General features: G+C 38.8%; 1 protein-coding gene across 4 annotated transcripts in view; it reads left to right on the top strand.

Annotated features, from left to right (window-relative positions):
* The first annotated feature begins 284 nt into the window (after positions 1-284).
* Positions 285-19,922, top strand: part of KHDRBS2 (KH RNA binding domain containing, signal transduction associated 2) — a 636,753-nt gene continuing 617,115 nt past the window's right edge. For all 4 annotated transcript variants that reach the window (XR_010070438.1, XR_010070437.1, XR_010070439.1 and 1 more), the window contains exon 1: positions 285-719. Coding sequence is in view for 1 of the 4 variants with exons in the window: in XM_063330276.1 (XP_063186346.1) it covers positions 629-719 (91 nt within the window). In the remaining 3 variants the exon portion in view is untranslated. The remainder of the gene's footprint in view (positions 720-19,922) is intronic.

Raw genomic sequence — 19,922 nt, forward strand, 5'->3', positions numbered from 1 at the left:
CACGTGTGCGCACACACACACATAGAGACAGACAGACACACACACACACACACACACACACACGATCCTTCACGCGCGCCCCCCGCCCCGCTCCCGCCGCCCGGCCCCGCCGCCCGGCCCCGCCCCCCTGGCGACAGCCAATGGCGCGGCGACTCTCCCGCCCGGGCCCCCCCCTAGCGGGGCGCATCTACCAATGGGAGCGGCGGGGGGGCGGGGCGCGCCTGGCCCCGCCTCCCTAGTTAGGGCGGCCGGTGGGAGCGGGTCGCTGCCTGGCGGGAGGGGAGGGGAGGGGAAGGGGGGGAGAAAGCAGGCAGCGGGAGGCGGGCGGGCGGCAGCACGCGCTGACTCGCGCGCGCCCCCGGCCCCCTCCCCGTGAGGGCAAGGCGGAGGCGGTGCCGGTGCCTTCCCGCCGCGGGCAGGGCAGGGCAGGGCCGGGCCGGGCAGCGCCGCGCCCCGCCCCGCCGCGGGAGTGGCGGCCGGCGCGAGGCGAGGCGAGGCGCGGCGGCGCACCGCACCGCTCCACATCGCACCTGCCAGCCGCGGGGCGCTGAGGGGAGGCGGGCGGAGGAGCCAGCCGGCGGCCGCGCAGCCCGCCCCGGCGTGCCCAAGGCGCGGCGGCCCCGAGGCAATGGAGCAAGAGAAGTACCTGCCCGAGCTGATGGCGGAGAAGGACAGCCTGGATCCCTCCTTTGTTCACGCCATGCGTCTCCTGGCCGACGGTAAGCTTCCGATCCCCCCCAACTCCCCTCCTCGCCGCGGCCCAACGGTCGCCCCGGGGCGCTTGGCGGGGCGGGGGCCACCCTCTGGGTCGGCCGTCCTGTGGGAAGAACTGGAGGTCTCCGGGCAGGCGCGGAGCCGAGGGGCCGGGCAGCGGCAGTTGCGCGCCCCGGAGCCCGCGGCGGGAGCCTGTCTGACAGGACGGAGCCCGGCTGCGGCCGCTGGTGCTCCCCGCGCTGGGAAATGCCCTTCGGTGGCTCTCGGTGGGCGACGCGTCGCCACTGCCGCGGGTGGTTGGGCTCTGCGGGAAGGGCTTCCATGGTTCCCGGTTTTATTTGCACACAGACAGATGCTGGTTTCTCGTTAAAGTCGCTGTATCTTGTTTCCCGTGCTTAAGTAATACGGTTTGTATGGTAATACTATTACGCCGTTTAATGTGGCACTATTTTAGTTGACTACGCAATGTCAAGCATTGATTGGATATGGCTTATCAGTTTCATGACACTATTTCATCTAGGACGTGATGGTTTTCTCTTTGTTTTCTACGGTGATCCTGAAAACACTGCTTGTAACATTATTCATTGTAATTCACCCTGCTTTCCTTTCTCCAGTTGAACTAGTTCCACTGCAGATTCTTTAAAAAGTTTATAATTTAGTCTCTCTTAATAACTGCTCAGTATAGTTATTGAGTGCAGGTCTTGTGGTACGGCATTTCAACTTTTGCTGAAGTGTAATCCAGTAAGTTCCCCTCGTACTTCTGTCTCTTCTGAGGCATATAACATTAATTTTAAAAATGTTAAACTTGGAACCTGATGTCAAAAAGAAGTAGCAAAGAATGATGCATAAATCAAAACAACCTATCAAGCCCTTAAATAAGACTAAGGCAAAGAAATGTATGGTTAGGCCCTTGAGAGACTCACAAATTCAAATAAGCTCACATTCAAAGGTGGTGAATAATTTCCAAAGTTCTGTTATGTTGTAAGGAAAATCATAGCAAATTAAAACTTAAAATCATAGCAGTAAGTGTCTTTCTCTTTAGCAGTCTTTGTATTGTCTTTCCTTAATATATGTTCTATTGATTTGAATGAAGATACTGAGTTCAGGTTTTGTTAGAGTGCTGCTGTTTGATAGCTGGGAAACTTAGTATGAATACTGACACATTTAGTACACTTTTGTCATAGCTACCTGCTGAAAAGGCAGCCATGCTACTTTTTGTGTTTGTTTTTCTAATAAACATTCGATAAACAAAGTCAGTATTTTTTAGAGGGATGTATTTTTTGCACCTTGCAGTTCGATCTTTTCCCAGAGGGGGGAGGTATCTACTGAGAGTGTGCGCCTATGCATGGGAAAGAAAGAAAATGCGTGAAGGGCAAAATCGAAAGCGTGCAAAGTAAAGTTAAAAAAAGGAGAATAAAATAGGTGATTCTAGGCGTCAAGTCCATGCAGAAGTTGCATTTTGGGGAACCGTGAGACTGAATAAATGATTAGTTTTCTCATTCCTTCTCAGCATAACTAGGACTCTGTATATTTTAGTGGATTTTTAAAAGATGAAGGTGAGTTGTCTGTAGGGAATGCTAATGTCAGATTCACACCAGATACCTGGCATTATCCTTCAAAACACCATCTGTCAAGCTTTCTAGAGATTCATTTTAGAGTCTAACATATGATGACTGTTAAAACACTTTCATCAAGGTAACAGTATAACTACTTAAGGAAACAAGAAATAATGCACTGGTTGCTGCTGTGTATAAATAGAAACAAAATATATAGAGCTGGCAGAATTTTGGGTGCCCACAGAACACGGGACAGTGGTGCAAGGATCTCTGTAATACTGTATTTCTAGGATATGTCCGCGATGAAGCATGCTTCCAGACTGAATTTCTATTCTTTAAAATATAATGTATGATCAGCTACAAACATAATAATTGCAGCCAGGTGTTATTTTTATGGTATACTAAGCTTTTTTGATTGCCAGTAGATTTTGTATAAAATGCATAAGTGTAGATTCGAAGGGTTTTGCTTCAGAGTTGAGAGCCTCAAGCATTCACTCTGACTTGAAAGTGCTGTGATTTTTCATGTCAGTTGCGAGAATCTGAGGTTGAGAAGAGACATGCTGCTGTGTGAAACTGCAGAAGGACACACAAGTGATAAGCATTCCGGAAATATGGTTTCAATTTATGACACCAGATTTACTTGTAAAGATAAGACGCCGTGTTTTTCCCTGTTAAAGTGGGGGGGTGTGTTTGTTTGCTTGAAGGTTTTTTGTTGTTTTTTTTTTTTTGTGTGTGTGTTTGTGTGTGTTTTGGTGTACTTAAGTAATTTGTTGTTTTTAAAATAAGTTATGTTTTTAATATGTAGATCTGTGTCCTACAACTTGACCTGTGTCAGGTGTGTACTTGAATCAGTAGCTCTTTAGCCCTCACCAATGGGGGATGAATAGAAATTATTTACTTTAGTCCTTATTTGGGTAAGAGCCTCCGTGGTGCAATGTGTGGTGAAACCCACAGAAAAGGGACATTTCCTGTGGCAGAGAATTTGCATACTTACCAAAAAAAAACACAAAGAAAGGTGAGGAAAAAAGGTACTAGCGCTTCTTAGATACCAAGTGTGAAGGTATAAACCAAATAATTTCTCTAAAAATCACCAAGGGAATCTGTGGTTGGTTCTGAAAATGAACCCAGTCTCTAAATGACTAATCTAGTACCTTAATCAGAAGATACTTTATTTCCCTATGGGTCATTACCTGTTTTATACAGAAGTAGCTCCTATATGATTATTACTGTATTAGAAATGGAAAAGCCATTTGTAAGTCATCTGTTAGAAGAACTTGTGAAGTGTGAATGGTTGGTGATATTTACCTCAGTCTGGTTTATCCAAACTTTTGCAAAATATATTGAACACGTTTATTCTGACAATATAATCTAGTCAGCAACGAAAACAAAAGACCTCTTTTAATTGTAATAGGTAGCCAAACCACTAGAAAATGGGCAAATCTGTATCTGTTGGAGAGGGCTTTTCTGTATTAATTGAAGTATTTTGAGGGCTTTTCTGTATTAATTGAAGTATTTTGTGTACCACGCTGTTATAACATCGATGGTTTTAAATGATTTTATTGTATACTGGTTACAGGTAGTTATTTTCTTAGGTAAGATTGTACTGCTTCTAGTAAGGAGATAGCCTGATCAATGTATGAAGTTAGATAATGCTTGGTCAGTTGAAAAATGTGAAAAATGAAAAGCGTATTGTTGAGCAGTACCTTTTGTACCTAACTTGTGCTTCTGCCACGGCACGCTCTAAAGCTCCAGTAGGAACTGACATCCTTTCTGTTCTACCACTGCCTTCCATGGTAGCTAATGAGCTGCTTATGTGTGCTGTTTTTGCATGTATGTAAATATTTATTGCTTTGTGTCAGATGTCTATGATTATGAATATAAAAAGTGTGTGGCTTTATCTGTGGAGGTGTGGGTGACATAGAGAGCTGCAACTGGCTGGAATGGTTTGGTAGTTGAAAACTTGTTTTTATATCAACGTTATTTTTAATCAGCTAAAGTGTCAGCTAATTGTCTATATACTTTTTGGGACCAGCAAATTTTATATATATATGTGTGTGTGTATTTATAGGTATGTAGCTTTAGAATATCTTGCATAGTATATTATTCAAACCAGCTATGTGTGTTGTAATATAAACATAAAGGAAAAAGACCTATTGGAAAGAGCTGGCCAAAGTAAGAGCATCTCTCCCCATGGAAATATCAGCATTACTTGGGTAATGAGGTAGCTAATTTCTCTCTATGTAATGACAGTACAATTGACCTCAGACTTTCAATTGGCATTCCAAAGGCAATGAGAATCAGGCCTTTAACTTTAATCTTGAGTTAAGTCTCTAGATTATTCCACGTGGCATAGCATGAGTTTGTTAAACCTCCAGTCGTGTCAATTAGACTCATATAGCTCAGCGTCATAAAGCTCCTTGTAGGACAGGGCATGATTATTCAAAAGGTATATAATTGCTTAGCCTTTACACTCAGTGAGCATTAGTACAGTCTTTCATACAAGCCTGCAATACTTGTTCTAGCTAGTCTGAAAACTGTTGATGTAATGCAAATTCATTTTGTCTTATGTTCAGGATTTCAACTAATTTATTGGCTTACGTGGGTTTTGGATTTCTTTGGACTCTTGGACATTCAGTTTCTTTTCATATAGAAAGGCAGATTTAGTTCATAAGTATATGTTTCTATTAAAAACCTAGGGCAATAATGAAGTCGCTATATGAAAATTATTTGTCTTGTCAATACAGAATATGACAGTCACATCCTTAGTCCAAAGTGTGAAAGGCTGTTGGTCAAGCCTGTGACCTGCTAAAGTAAGGCCTCTGACACTTTTTAATTTTTATCAAATTTTCCATTGAAAACTACTTGTGAAAATACACTTGCAAATTTATTACTTTAGTCTGTCTAAACAAGCCTTTGGATTAAAATTAGATTAATGTAAAATTTTAAGTAAATTCATACATTAATATTAATCTGTGAGCAGTCACTTTTCTGCTTATTGTTTCTTTTTTTTCTTGAGGTTTACATCAGATGAGAAGAAAAAAAATAGTGTTCACAAAATAGTTTGTATTAATCATTGTTTACTTTGCTGTCCCAAGAAATGCAGTGTAAATAACTGGAAGATTGACTCAGGAAACATGCTAATGTTTACAGCATGTATTTTAGGTATCTTGCTTTCATTAGAAACTAGATTTGTATATGTATCATTTGGTTCTTTTTCAATAAAAAAGGAGTAATATCAGGGCGAACTCCAGATGAATACAAACTACTTATGATTTCTATAAAGAAGTTAATGGGAATCTTTCTATTGCCATTAGTAGGCTATCAGGCAGTCCTTATACAAATATAATATATTGGCTGATGCAGCCAATATCTTTGCAATCATGAAAATCAGTAAAATATATTGCAGGTTTAAGAACTGACTGAGTTTTGCTTTGTTAAAGTTTTTTTTAAAGGTGAATAGGTTTGTTTTTTATCATGGTGTGATAACATGTTATGTTCATATGTGTTCATAATCTTAGGAAGTGCTTTTGCCTTGCAGAATGTAACACAGATGAATCTCAGGCAATAACCAGATTTAGGGAAAACAAAATGCTGTAAAGTGTTAGAATGAGTATAACAAAGCAACCTTTGTGTTTATATTGACCCTAAGTTGTTAGTCATAAAAGGTGGACTTGCTTAAAAGCAGAAAAAAAGATAGATGGGATTAAAAAAAGCCACAATAAAATGTCTGCCTTTTAAATACATCTGAAGCAGCTTAGGACCATTTGATCTGTGATCTTAGAAAATATGTACTTTGAAACACAGTAAATACTCTTGCAAAGAGGGAACAATATAAATGCAATAACTGAAGGTTAGATTCTGATACCCTTGTGGTAAGAAAAAAAAAATAAACAGGGCTTCGTTCTTTAATTCAGTGCGAATGGCAGAATTTAGTACCAACTGTTTAAGGGAAGGTCAAAGGCATTTGTTGAGGCTTATCTGGATGACCATAGCCTCATCAGCAGAGTGCACTGGTTTTTGGCAATATGTGTTTTCCCTGGAAGGAAAAGAGTGTTTTTTTATTTGTCCTGGGAATTCTTTTAGTAAATTCCTTTCATACTGAGTCTCCTTGATGTATTCGTTCAGGGAACACCTACTGTAATTGTCCATCTCTCTTCCTTTATGCCTCAAAGTAGATATTTTTAAGCTCAAGAATTTGGAAAACTGATAATATTGCAGTCAGTACCAAGAGAAGGCAGAATAGCTGGGTAGCTGAGTAGAAAATCCCAGTCAACTATTAACTTCCCAGGTACGGAACACCTGTGTAATGTGTAGAATAGAGTGGCCATTCCTAACCAGGAGGTGGCATGATTGGGCTCCACATGCCAGAATAAAGCTTCATATCCTAGTACCTTCTGGGAAAAGGCTAGTCTGGCCCAACACGTGTATCAAATTTTTGTGCATTGGATGCATGTTTTTCTCCCATAAGCAATATGCAGACAATATATACTGACTGCCATATTTTCTCGGCTATTTCATATTCTATAATATCTGATATGATCAGTAGTGACCAATGCATAAGACTCCTAAGAAAGGCTGAATGTTCACCTAGCCCACCAAAGCCATGCCATAACAATAAACCTGATCCTCCATGACAACCAAGGACACAGGTTTCAAGCTCGACGTATGCGATGTGTTGGCATTTACGTGTTTAGAACACATAAATGTAGCTGTTGTTTGGTAGTTCCTCTCCAAGCTTTATTAAAATAGGAATATGCTACGCCTCTCTGTGCCTTGCAGCTGTACCGTAAGCTAAACGTACTACCTAGATGAGACTGTTTTCTTGACCTGCAGAGTCACTGCAGTTATCCAGCATTTCAGTTCAGGGTAAGAGTGCCTTTTCAAAAACAAGCAGGTTTTAACTGTTCCAATTTAAATCTCTTTTCTCCAACAAACTGCTGAATTTGAAGTAAAATTCAGTGTTCTCACAGCTGACCTCAGAATATATGTTTTTCTTTTAAAAATTTCGAGAATAAATAAGGAGAGTGTTTTCCTTAAGAATTTGAGGTCTTAATAAACATGCATGACAGAAAAAAAAATAATGCTGGTTTGCATGCTGATCCTGCCTAAGCAATGTGAATGTATGCATTCATCTTTTGTTCACCTTGCACTTTTCAGTTCTTGGATGGGTATCATGGCACAGGGTTAGGAATATCAGCGCACCATATCAGAATAAGTGAGGAAGCAGACAGTTTTTAAAATGAAGTGTGTAAAATAGGGACCTTTAATGATGCTACAGTGTAGTCTTTGGCTGTATAAACAAATAAGGACTATGCAGTCTGAGCAGAGAAATGGAAAACCTTGACACTCGGGTGAAGGTCTGAGGTGCATAGTAGATGGAGTTTTGACTTGTTTCTTCCTTGTACGCTATACTTTCAATGAATAACTTCTAAAATCACCATCTGTAAGATATAGACTAATGCTGATTATAATTCTTTGAGATCTCTAAGTGAAAAGAGCTTTATAAGAAAATGTGTGTTATTACTTTTAATATGAAGTTATTATTTTTAAATTTGCAGGCAAAAATAATCCTGGTTATTACAGTCCTCTGTAAATCCTGTCATGTTGTAATTAGAATCCTGCTGGAAATGAGGACAACTATTTCCTTATCCTATAAGGGACTGGAACTAATAAAAACTATGAAGAAAAAATATCTAAGACTTTCAGCAGATTAAAAATCTCCAACCCCCCAAAAAAACCTCCTGGAATAATTTATGCCTGTTCCTGATTTCACAAGTTTTGCTGATAAAATGGAGTTTTTTAGTTTGAATACCGAAAAATTTATCAAGTGAAACTCATAATAATGCTAGTATGGTAATATTGAGGATCATCCTCATTTGAATAAGACGATACAAATTTTTGATGCTCTTATATGGCTGCGTGTGATATAACCAAAGGTATCTTTAACATTTCGCACGCTCTGCTGTCAATGGGCATTCGTGTTTGTTCTTCTTGGATTAGCTTGATCCAAAGCCTAAAAGAAGACACGGGGCAGGTCACTCCTGCCTTTGAATTTCTCTGCACCTGCTGAAGTGTTCATCAGATACTCTAGCATCTATTTCTTGTTGTAAAGGTTACACGAAAAGTTGTAAACCTCAAAAGTTTTTGATTTATAAAATACTTTGAATTCTGTGAATTGATGTAGCTATTGGAGAAAGTAATACTTCATGCTAGTCTATAAAATATTTGTTAAAATGTGCATTCCTCCTTTTAGCTCTGCTTTGGTTCTGGAATGAAAAGAATTCTACTATTATAGTAGAAGCAGTTTAGATTTGCTAACTGAAGGCAGGTATGTCTTCAGGAAAAACAAAGGTAGGGATCAAAGCCCATGGCTCATAATAAGTCAACTTCCGAAGAGCAGCACTTTGAATTAGAAGAAAAAATAGTTTTCCTAGGAGGTGTGAGCACTGGAGAAAGAAAACAAATCCCCTCTTGGCATATTCCCCTAGTTTAATGCTCCCTAGGATTCAAATGTACATTTCAAAGCTCTTTCAAATGCTTGAAGTTAAAGGACTTGCTGTGAAATCAAGGACTACGTGTATGTTTTGAAAATGTTTTTTTGGTGTGGAAAGATTTAGAGTTACCTTCCTACCTCTCATGGTGTAAATTTTTATGCTCTGTATTTCTGATAATGTCGGCTCATATTGCTGATTTTTCTGAATATTTCTAAGCAAATTTGTTTCATGCTCTTTATCTTTTTCAGATTGTGTGAAGAACTTGTTGGTGTTGTCTGGGGGTTATATCATGTATCCTCTGGGGTCAGAGCTCTAGCTGGGGAAAGAGTGAGACTTTATTTTTCCTAAATATTTAGGACTATGCTGATTTGCTGCAGCTATGAAGCTAGCTCCTTGACTTTCCAATTTGCAACTTAAACATTTTTTCCCAGTTCTGCTGAAATGAGCAGCACCAAACTCTCAAGTGACTTACTGACTTCTATGTTGATGTTTGAAGGGTAAATTAAGGAATGATAAAGTGAAGGAGAATTCCAAGAGACCTTTCTCCCTTCTTGTATTCAGACAGCTGTTCAACAGGAAAATGGAGAGTTAATTTTGGTAAATGATGCTTATTATCCTGCTGTATCCGTAGGACTGTAGAGTTATCTAATAGCTTTAGCTTACACACAGATACATATTTGCAATTATTTCACTAATATTTGTATGCAAACTAGTGTGCTTTACTCTAGCCCATTGTAAAATTTGAAAGAACTTCCCCCTCATACTCGTAGATCAAGGTAAATATGTGAATTACAAATCCATTTATTGTTATGTTCAAAAGCCATTGGCGCATAATTTGCCATGCTCAAATCTTACATTGCATGGATTCTTTTTCCTGATCCTACACACTCCTATTTAACAAGAAGATTGTCCTGTCTCTGTAAATACACTATTGCACAATGTCCTGTAAGTTATTCTAATTCAGTTTTGTTTGTTGGGGTCTTCCAGATGCTGTGTTGCTGCTGTTACTGGGATGAATCATAGAATCATAGAATCATAGATGGTTGATTTGTTCTTTGCTTGCTGCAAATGGTTTAGTATAAACACCAACAGATCAGGTTGTGCAAAATCCTGTATTTTAGTGACCAGTGGAAAAGCAAAGGGGTCTGTAGATCAGCAGGGGATGTGAGAAAACAGATGCTCATGTTACCTATTTTGTTACTTTTCTTTTTCTGGAAAATTAAACTGCAAGATAACATTGATATACAATAGTTTAAGTTGAATCGTGCATGACAAAAAGCTGTTCATGCCGTATCAGTGTGTTAGAATACAAAACCCATCTATTCCAGCATGAAAATACTCTTCCTACCCCAAAGTGTGTCAGTAATCTGAAATACGCCTGGTGCAAGGGAGAAGACTAAGTTTGTACTGTCAACCATCCAAGTGCTTCTTGTGGTGGAAGTGGGAGATGTCTTCATCAGAAAGTGGAAATGGACCAGCTCAGTTTAGACAGAAAGCATGAGCTTGATGTGATTCTGCATCCGTCCAAATACTAGGAAGTCCTCAGTTGGAGATAGAAAATAATTAGAAGTTAATACCAGCTTTCCAGTTCTTGACAGTTCACCTCTGTCCCTTCTCACAGCCTTTAAAGGTTTTTTATAAATAATGAAAAAGTAGGATGGAGAGAGGGAAGAATGGGGAAAAAGGAACAGAAAATGCAGGAAAGGTGGAAAAAGGAGAGAAAAAATAATGGGAGATTGTAAGCAAAGTGGAGAAGGGGGTAGCAGTACAGAAAAGGATATAGAGAAGAAAATTAAAACAATAAAGGTAAGAATTAAATTCTGGTTTAACAGGTGTAAAAGTGTTCAGTTACTTTATCCCTAAGAAACTGATGAAAGCTAGAAATATTGAAAATTATGCAGTAATTAAACACAACAATCTATTTTGCAGAGATCCTCCTAATTTTATACTAAACAGCAACTGGGACCTTCCTTGTAGTAACATTTACAGTCTTTTTGGAATACTATGGTTAGCTTGTTAATAGTTTATTTATGGTTTTTGTTTTAAAAGGTAGTATTGTAACATTGAACGGATTGAAGTTTTAGAAATGGAATTTCCTTTCTTTACATAATGGAGCCTTCAAACTTTGGATTGGAGTGTGTTAGTGCTACAAGCTGTGAACTTGGACTTTTATTTATTTATATCAGTGGTTTTCTCATTACAGATGAGAAGGATTGTCCAGATTCTGCCTTTTCAGTGCTGCTCTCCCAGCTTGTTCCTTTGCATTGCCTTCCCCTGGTAACTGATGCCTTCCCCAGCCTTCCTCTGAGCAGCAAATATAATTAGTGAACTTCCCACCCTTGGCCACTTTCATTTTGTTTTATATTATTCTCCTGTCCTCAGAAGCTCCGTGAAGAGGAGGAGGTGGTTTATTTTTTTCCATAGAGACTTGAGCTGGAAGTAAAGCTGGCAGCTTTACTGGAGAAGGATGTCAGAAACGATGAGCAGAAGGCGTTATGGTGAGGAAAAAGGCAGGTGACCGCATAGTGTATCTTTAGGAGAGAGGAGGGTTAGTTGCGGGGGAACTCAGAAAGACAGAGCAAAGCACATGGAAGATGTTGGAATGAAAATTAAATTGGATACTTTTTTCCCCCCTTTAAAGGAGGGAATAATGTTTATCTAAGTAATATACTTCACTTGCTACATACTCTAGTTATCCATATAAGCAGATAAATAGTTACTGGGTGTATATATTTTTTCCTACCGAAAAAAGTGATGTATATAATATAATAGCAGTAGCATAGTGCACTATTTTATGGAAAAATCTGCGCTTCCACCATTTGATTATTCATGTTTTAGGCCATAACCCTTTGTCCATACCTCAGCGCATGCATAATTCAGTGTAACACTGCTAATGCTGCTTTGAGAAGAAGACGGTATTCTCATGGTGATGCATGCTTCAAGGATGACTGTTCCAGAAATAGTGACTCTGTATGTCTTACATCCATAGAGATAAACTTTCTCAGGTGTTGGAATTTCCAAAAATTCTGATGTATCCCCCAAATTAAATGTAATACATCTTCTCATGGAAATGTGGTTCAGAGTACCTGAGTATTGCCACACCTGGAATTACTTAGAAACTCCTCAGGCCAAGGATGAGATGATGGTGAACATTTTATCCAGCCTTACGGGGTTTCACAGAAGAAAGGTTAGATATGCTGAGATTATACTGTTCAGTTGTGGAGTTCGCAACTGATTAGAGCGCAGCAACCTTCACAAAACCATGGCACACAAGCAGCAAACTGTCCCATGTCTTTAAAACTAACTCTGTGCTATCCATAAACTGAAATAAAAATTTTGGAGATGTTAAAACCAGCTTCAAACTGCAAACAGTAAAAAGATTGCATAAAGCAGATTAGAAAAAGGGGACTTGATTGGCAATTCTGAGGTAAGACTGTTTCGCTATAATATGAGGTTTTGCTTCTTTCTGGCTTGCATGGCAGAACAAAACAACTGAAGGACTGTAATTGGGTCATTTAATTTTCAGTTAACATTAATTTTATCTTATGTAATAAATGTCATTTAAAAATATACATACACATTTCATAACACATTGGAAGGTTGTGTTACAATTTATTGTAAGGCTTTTCTGGTTAACTTTAGCACTAGCAGTATTACTCAGTAAAGGATAATTCAGGTTCATTCACTAGTTTAAAACAGAGAAGTGAACTGAAAATTAGGAAAAGTTCCAATGCAATAAGACTATTTCCCCCCTCTCCCCTACCCCTCGTTGCTTAGCAGACTCTACTGTGGTTGTCAGAGACGCGAAACGTGTGACCTAACGGAGATTTCAGGTAAAATGTTTGTCTCCCTGTTGCTGGCATTGACACATGTAGATACGTGCTGCTTGCGTCTCATTTGTGAGGCAGGTGTATTGCAGTGTAAGCACTGCAGTCTTATTTCCCCTGGTTGTGTAAGTCAGCCTACCTCTTGGAATATAGTGTTAGTCTCTTCCCTCTCACACGCTTTTGTTTGTTTCTCAAGAAAGCAAGGATTTACCATAGTGAGAAGTGATGGTGCATGTTGTAGTCTTGTCCCAGCATTGAGCTGGGTGAAGACCAAAGCTGGGACTTAAGGACAGATTTAATGAGTTAGACTTAAATGAAGTATTGACCACATCTAGCATTCCAAGTCAAATTGTGGTGTTTGTTCACTTTTCTTTCCTTTTATAAATTAAAATCCCGAGGAATAGATTCCTGCATTAGTTTCTGGCAGTGTGAGCCTTACTGCTAACAATTTTTGTTCAACTGTTACCTGCTCAAGTTTTCTTCACCATTTGTACCATTTTTTAACAGTATTGAATGTGGATCAGAGTCAAACTCCAGAATCATTTTAAGAGGCATATTTTTATTTTAACATTATTTTTTTCACTTTTTGAAGTTGGAGATATTGACTATTTGAGAACTATCTTGAACCATACTTCGCTATACATTACTTAAACAAAACCACTGAACAATGGCTTACTACAGAACACCCTATGTCAGATACAACAGATTAATAAACTAATGGAGTTGATCTGCAAGATCATATTATGCATAATAGCATCTTCTCAGGAGGTTATTTCAGGAAAGGGAGAACAATCATCTAGGAAAAAAACCTTAAACCTTATGGTTTGATTTCTCCTGCCCCCTTGCCGCCCTCCCCAATCATCTTAATCAAAATTTTGCCTGTGGCACTGGGAGATGGCCTGTGGCAGGGAGATGATTTTTCATATGACAACAATAAGGGTGTTTTCCTTTCATTTGATGTTATTTTTGACATGGGCTATAAACCTTAGTGCTTTCCTCAATAAAAACAGTTTGATAAATTTCAATGGATGTTTCATAACCGGTAATCATGGTGATGTTCCTGTATATCTTTTAGCATATATTTTTAAGAAATCATGATCTTGGCAACTTGGACCAAAATTTTCTTTTGTACCAAGGGCTTTACCTGAAGTCCTTAAAGTGCTTGGCCTTAATGCTTTACTTTAATATAGCAGGTGAAAATCTATTCTGACAGACATCTTGTGATAAGCATTCTTCTCTTCAGTGACGCTGGCAATAGGAGTCCCTGTTTTACATGGAACCACATTATTTATGGATTTCACTCCACTGTGTTTTTCCTCAAATTCTGAAGAATTGTAACTGTCAGATCTTTCCAGACTGATTTATTGTGACTTTTAGCTCAGATTGCCATGAGAACATGTAGTTTGATATTTGTGTCTCCTATTGAATCCTGCTTATGTATAGTAATAGTTTGTTTTCATTACACCCAAAATACAGATACTGTTGTCCCTTAAACTGTTGTAGGCGGGCTATTTCAGTACTCTCCAATATGTCACATGGCTATTTTAGTCACTTTTATTCCACAAGACTTAGAAAATGGAGATTGTTTCACTACATAATTTCTCTTCTTGTTACTCTGCATTTAGATTTGCTCTGTATTTTGGACAGGAGTGGTCATCATTGGTTGCTTCAGATAGCTGGAGGAGGTGGGATTTTGTTACACAGTTCACTACCCCAAGGCACCTTTGTACCTTTCTATGTGTCTTGTGGGGCACACAGATTAGTTATTGTCTCTTTCTTACAGTGATCTCTGTTCAATTTACTGTGTTGATTTTTCTCCTGAACAACCTACAGTTGCTTTTTGAGTCCCTTCTTTTCCAGGGATGTTCCAAATCTGTGGGGATTTGTATAGTTTATCTAAATTTTATTGTCCTCAGCCTCATAAAAATGGATCATCTAGTCCAACCCCCCTGCAGTAAGCAGGGACTTCAACTAGATCAGGTTGCTCAGAGCCTCATCAAGCCTGGCCTTGAATGTCTTCAGGGATGAGGTTTCTGCCACCTCTCTGAGCAACCTGTTCCAGTGTCTCACCACCCTCATTTAAAGAACTTCTTCCTAATGTCTAATCTAAACCCACTCTGCTCTAGTTTAAAACCACTGCCCCTTGTCTTATCGCTACATTTCCTTGCAAACAGCCCCTTCCCAGCTTTCCTGTAGGCCCCCTTCAGGTACTGGTAGGCCACTATAAGGTCTCCTCAGAGCCTTCTCTTCTCCAGGCTGAACAACCCCAACTCTCTCAGCCTGTCCTCAAAGGAGAGGTGCTCCAGCCCTCTGATCATCTTCGTGGCCCTCCTTCTTGTAGCTAAATCCAAAGTGGATGGATTTATGTGCCAAATTCAAGCTGTTCCGTTGAAACCTAATACTAGCTCTTCAAACAGTCTTTTTCTGAGCATCTTTCCTCAGATTTGAATTTCAGTTTCTCTTACTGTACCGTGGTTAGTCTTCCTACTGTTGAAAAACAGGTTCTTCGTTCTTAGGTAATATTCACATTGTTCTACATTGTCAATCTTCTTTTAAACTGTAAAGAAAAATATAATTAGGGTTTGGTATTCTTCATTTTTTTTAGCAGCCTCATGTTTTCTTTCCGTTGCTTGAGTTAAATGAAAACTGTTAAAAATGTCAAGAGCTTATGAAGATGGGTTTTGGGGGATATGACCTCACTGACATTTTATGGGGGGGAAAAAGCCAACTTCAAAATTTTTTTTTTATATTCTTCTTATGCTAGAAAGCACTGAGTTCTATCAGATTCTAGGAGTGGTGGAAATTAAGTTTGGCAGTATTTAAGAAGATAATAAATGTCAAATAAAAATAATGAGTTCGGATGTTTCTCAGCTCAGAACAGAAGGCACAGATAAGAAAACCTGAAGCTTTTTGGTAAAACGAATAGGAAAAAACTTAACCTTTTCTAAAAGATGCCTCTAAAATTCTGGAGGAGGAAAGTCAGTGAAATGCTGGTTATCAAGTGTTTGTTGCATCAAACTTGTCAGATGTCACTCCAGTGCAGTAAGAAAGAAGCTTACAATGGGACATTTCATCAGCATACATAGGGTTTGTGCATGAAGAAAGACTATGCTAAAAACTGAATTAGGACTTAGAGTTAAATGGCTAATATATGCCAAATTGCTGTCCCAAGTAGCTCTTCTCATAGCTGACAGCTTTCTGGGAGGATTCTGTTCAGGTTGACCATTCACTGGGAATAGAATTTAACAGTACTTTTTTTTTTAAAGAAAAATTGATCTGTAGAGCAAAATGCTAAATTTCGGTCACACTGTTAAGAGTGATTTAACTGCTTTGCTAATGCTAGTTTTCTGTTTGAATTTGAATTTTTGAACTGTTTTCCATTTTTCACATTGCAGTATTTAATACTAGTGTTTGTTCTTTTTAAAGTCAGAATAACAAAAGGTAGATTTAATCTGTACTTTTTAAGTGGGATATTATACTTTGCTAGTCCACAATACAGGGAAAATAAATTGAGCCACACTTGAATGTTGTGAGTTTTTTGCTTTGAGGGTGTTTTGTTACTTTCCTGAGCTTAAGCATAACTGTGAATATCTTACAGATATTATTGTGGTATTCATGTCATCTGAGACAAAATCTTATTTTGAATGAATTTTGATTACAGCTACTTTAAATATTTTCACCTCCTCTGCCAAAGTCTAACTTTAAAAATACAAAACTCTCAGAGAAGAGAAGGCTCCGTGGAAACCTTATTGTGGCCTTTCCATATATAAAGGGGGATCTTAAGAAAGATGGAGAGAGAGCCTTTTTACCAGGGCCTGTAGTGCCAGGACAAGGGGCAATATTTTAAAACTGAAAGAGCCTACATTCAGATTGGACAGAAGGAACACATTGTTTACAATGAGACAGGCGAGACAGTGGAACAGGTTGCCCAGAGATGATGTGGATGCTGCATCAATGGAAGTGTTCACGGTCAGGTTGGACGTGGCTTTGAGAAACCTGATCTGGTGAAAGGTGTCTCTGCCTATGGCAGAGGGGTTGGACTAGATGATCTTTGAAGGTCCCTTCCAACCCAAGTCATTCTATGATTATTACACCATTTGCTTTGGGTCAATTTAACTAACAGCGAAACAGAGAAAAATGTTTACACATTCAAATACAAAAAAGAAGGCATCTGCTCCTAATGAGTAGTATTAGACACCAGGAGAGAAGAATTGCATAGAATGATCAGAGTAACCTATAGGATGTAGCTTTTTTCTTTTATGCATAGTTAATAATTTAATTTGGATATTGGAAAGAGTAAGGCTTTTCTAAATCAGGCTATTCTAAATCTAACACCACTGTTACTGATTCAGAATAAGGGGATTGCGCTGTACAATATACAGTCATCTGAATATTGTGGATTGCAGTACAAATTCACCACACAATTTAAATTTGCAATATCTGTCTGGTCCTTGATTCTTCAGTGTTAAGTGCATTATTTTATTGCCTGTTTTAAACTGCACTGTGATATGGGCTACCTCAAATAGCTGTCCATCAAGAAACACTTCATTGAGTAGTGGAATTCGGGTAGAAGATACAGGGTGTTAATGAGAAGTAAATAAAGTATTTTGGGCATGGTTTTTTTTTTTCTATTTGCTACTTACTTGAAAATGACATTTTTTTTTCAGTGGGGTCTCTACCCATAGGTAGAGACGAGGACAACAACATTTTAACTCTCCCTTTTTTTTTTTAATATAACAAAGCCTTTCCCAAAGATTAACAAAAATGGTATTAAATAATGATATCATATACCTAAGTTGGAAAATTAAATCATTATTCTATTATGGCTTATCACTTATAAAACTTTGCTAAATAGCACAATATTTCTCAGTAAAAGCAAGTTCTCTTAACTCTGAAACTACTGAATATCTACGTTATATTGCTTTTGCCTTCAACGACAGTTTGTGTGGCACGCTGACAGTGATATCAAAGTGAATTTAGGTTTTGAAAGACTAAAGTGTTTTTGAGCTGATCACATGCCAAAACGTGAAGTTTTGGGTACTCTTTTTTTTTTTTCAACACCAGCTTTTCTCATTAATTCATTATTGGGGGTTGTAATTTCAACCATTAAACGTTTCAGTGTTATTGTGTGTTTTTCCTAGAAGCTTTCAGTCCAGGCAGCAGCTCACTGTCCATCTCTTTCCATGGAAAAAGTGAGTGAATTAAGGTAAAATTGTCTCACAACCTGTGAGGTATCTCTGTTTTTTATGGTATTCCATAAGGAACTTTTTGATCTGGCTGATAGAAGGTCCCCTGGAATTTAGTCCCTCATTTGAAAAAATGCTGAGTAGTGTAAATGCCATTACAAGCTCATGACCTGTGAATTCTAAAACTTCCCCATCTCTCATGATTTAAATGTTTATAGCTTGAGGTGCATGGACTGGGAAATGATGTTTGGTCCAGAGGCATTTCACAGTACTGCCAAGATAAGAGTTATTCTGAAAGAAAAACAGTACCATTTTGCTGTAACAATTTATTGGAGACCTTTAAAAAATAATTTTCAGGTGCTAGCTGAAATGGAGTTAAATGAGCTTAGATGCCTAGAATTAGGAGTCTTGTAGGATGAGAGTATGTCTCAGTACTTAAGCAGGCAGAAATCCAAAGATAACTTACCATAAAAATATTACCATCCTTTTAAGAAAACCTGACAGGGGAAAAAGAAATAGTCTTTGATGTCCACTTGGGTTCATTCCTGAAGAGATATATTTCAGATGTTTTGTACAACTTTACAAGCAAACCAGTTGTTAGAAAACATAGGTACTGATGATTTGGCAGTTCAAAGTTTAAAGTTATTTTTTAAGATTTTTCTTTTGTGCCTGAACATGAGTCATAACTCATGTTCAAGTCTATTATTTCTAGCCTCATGGAAGTATAGAATTAACCTTATGCTGTAAGTAAATTGCATGAACATCAGACTGAGAGATGATGCAGCACGTGCCTTATTGAGAAAACCTGGGAAGACATGTTTGAGGAATGTAATTACTGCTCGTGAACAAAAGAAGTATTCTTCAGAGGCTGAAATATATAGTCTCTTTGATTGTTGGTATTGTTTCATTGGAAATGGCTGAATAGCCCATGCCCACTAACCATCTTTTCTGGGTGCCGTCTTTTCTGGGTGCCGTCTTTTCTGGGTGCCGTCTTTTCTGGGTGCCGTCTTTTCTGGGTGCCGTCTTTCTAAGGGTGCCTCACTCAATGGGCCTGTTGGGTGCAAAAGCCCTGTAGTGCTTTCTTCCCGTGAACTGGATGTATGGAAGCCTGTTACTTAGGCTGTATAGTGGATAGAGGAGGGGGGAAAAAAGAGTCCTAGTATCTGCTGCTTACTATGTATGTATATTTGCACAATAAGTCACTCAGTCTTTTCTACCTTTTTGTGAGGGTCTTGCACCTAATAGTTCTTAATATTTACTTTGTTTTTCTTAATTCTTGCACTTTCCCTTTCCTGAATTGCTGTCCTATGCCATGTGATGCCCTTGTCTACTTAAATAACAAACTCTAGGAGGCAGGTGTGAGGTGCTATGTAAATATAGTATGACAGTACATATAAATGTTTTTTATCACTTGTTTGTCAGGAAACTGATCACTGCAAAATAGATTTGACTGTAAAAGCCATCATCAATTTTGGAGCCTGTTCTGGAGTGCCCCCTGACCAAGTGCCACTCAGTTCATATTACCTGCTCATTCAAAGTTTTAATTCGGTTGAGCTCTTTCCTATGGGCATGTCCATTAAGATCCTTTCCACTGACATCTGTAATAGGCCTGTTTGCTTTGGTAACCTTTGATCTTTTCCAGTTAAGTATTGACACATCATCTTTCTAACTGTTCTCTCCATTAATATATTTGGAAGTTGTTCTTGATTATCTCTGCAAGTGTACCAACCAATAACAAGTGGATCCTGGTCTGGGTAGGAAGGGCTTCCTGCCCTCACAATAGGGTCTAGACCACACTGCCTTTTGTTTTTTTCTTCAAAATAATATAATCCAGTCATTCTTAACGTACCTCTTGCAACACAGTCATGTTTTTCTAGGCTTTTCTTTGTTTCTTCAATAGCAAGCTGCTTCTGCCCACTTCTGACTTAATTCTCCCTTTTGTGCACCCACACATTGTATTTTGACTTCAACAAATGTCAAACACATTAAGTTGTAAAACACGTATCTTAATCACTCTTCTATCACTCTTCTTGCTTTTATTTTTGGAGATGAGGTACTAATTTCACAATCTCATAGAATTAAGCAAAGCTACAGTAGCAGCCTGCATGCTTATCAAATGTGCTTCTTTTAATACCAGTATCCTGG

Source organism: Chroicocephalus ridibundus, chromosome 3, assembly GCF_963924245.1.
Source record: "Chroicocephalus ridibundus chromosome 3, bChrRid1.1, whole genome shotgun sequence".
Taxonomy (NCBI): Eukaryota; Metazoa; Chordata; class Aves; order Charadriiformes; family Laridae; genus Chroicocephalus; species Chroicocephalus ridibundus.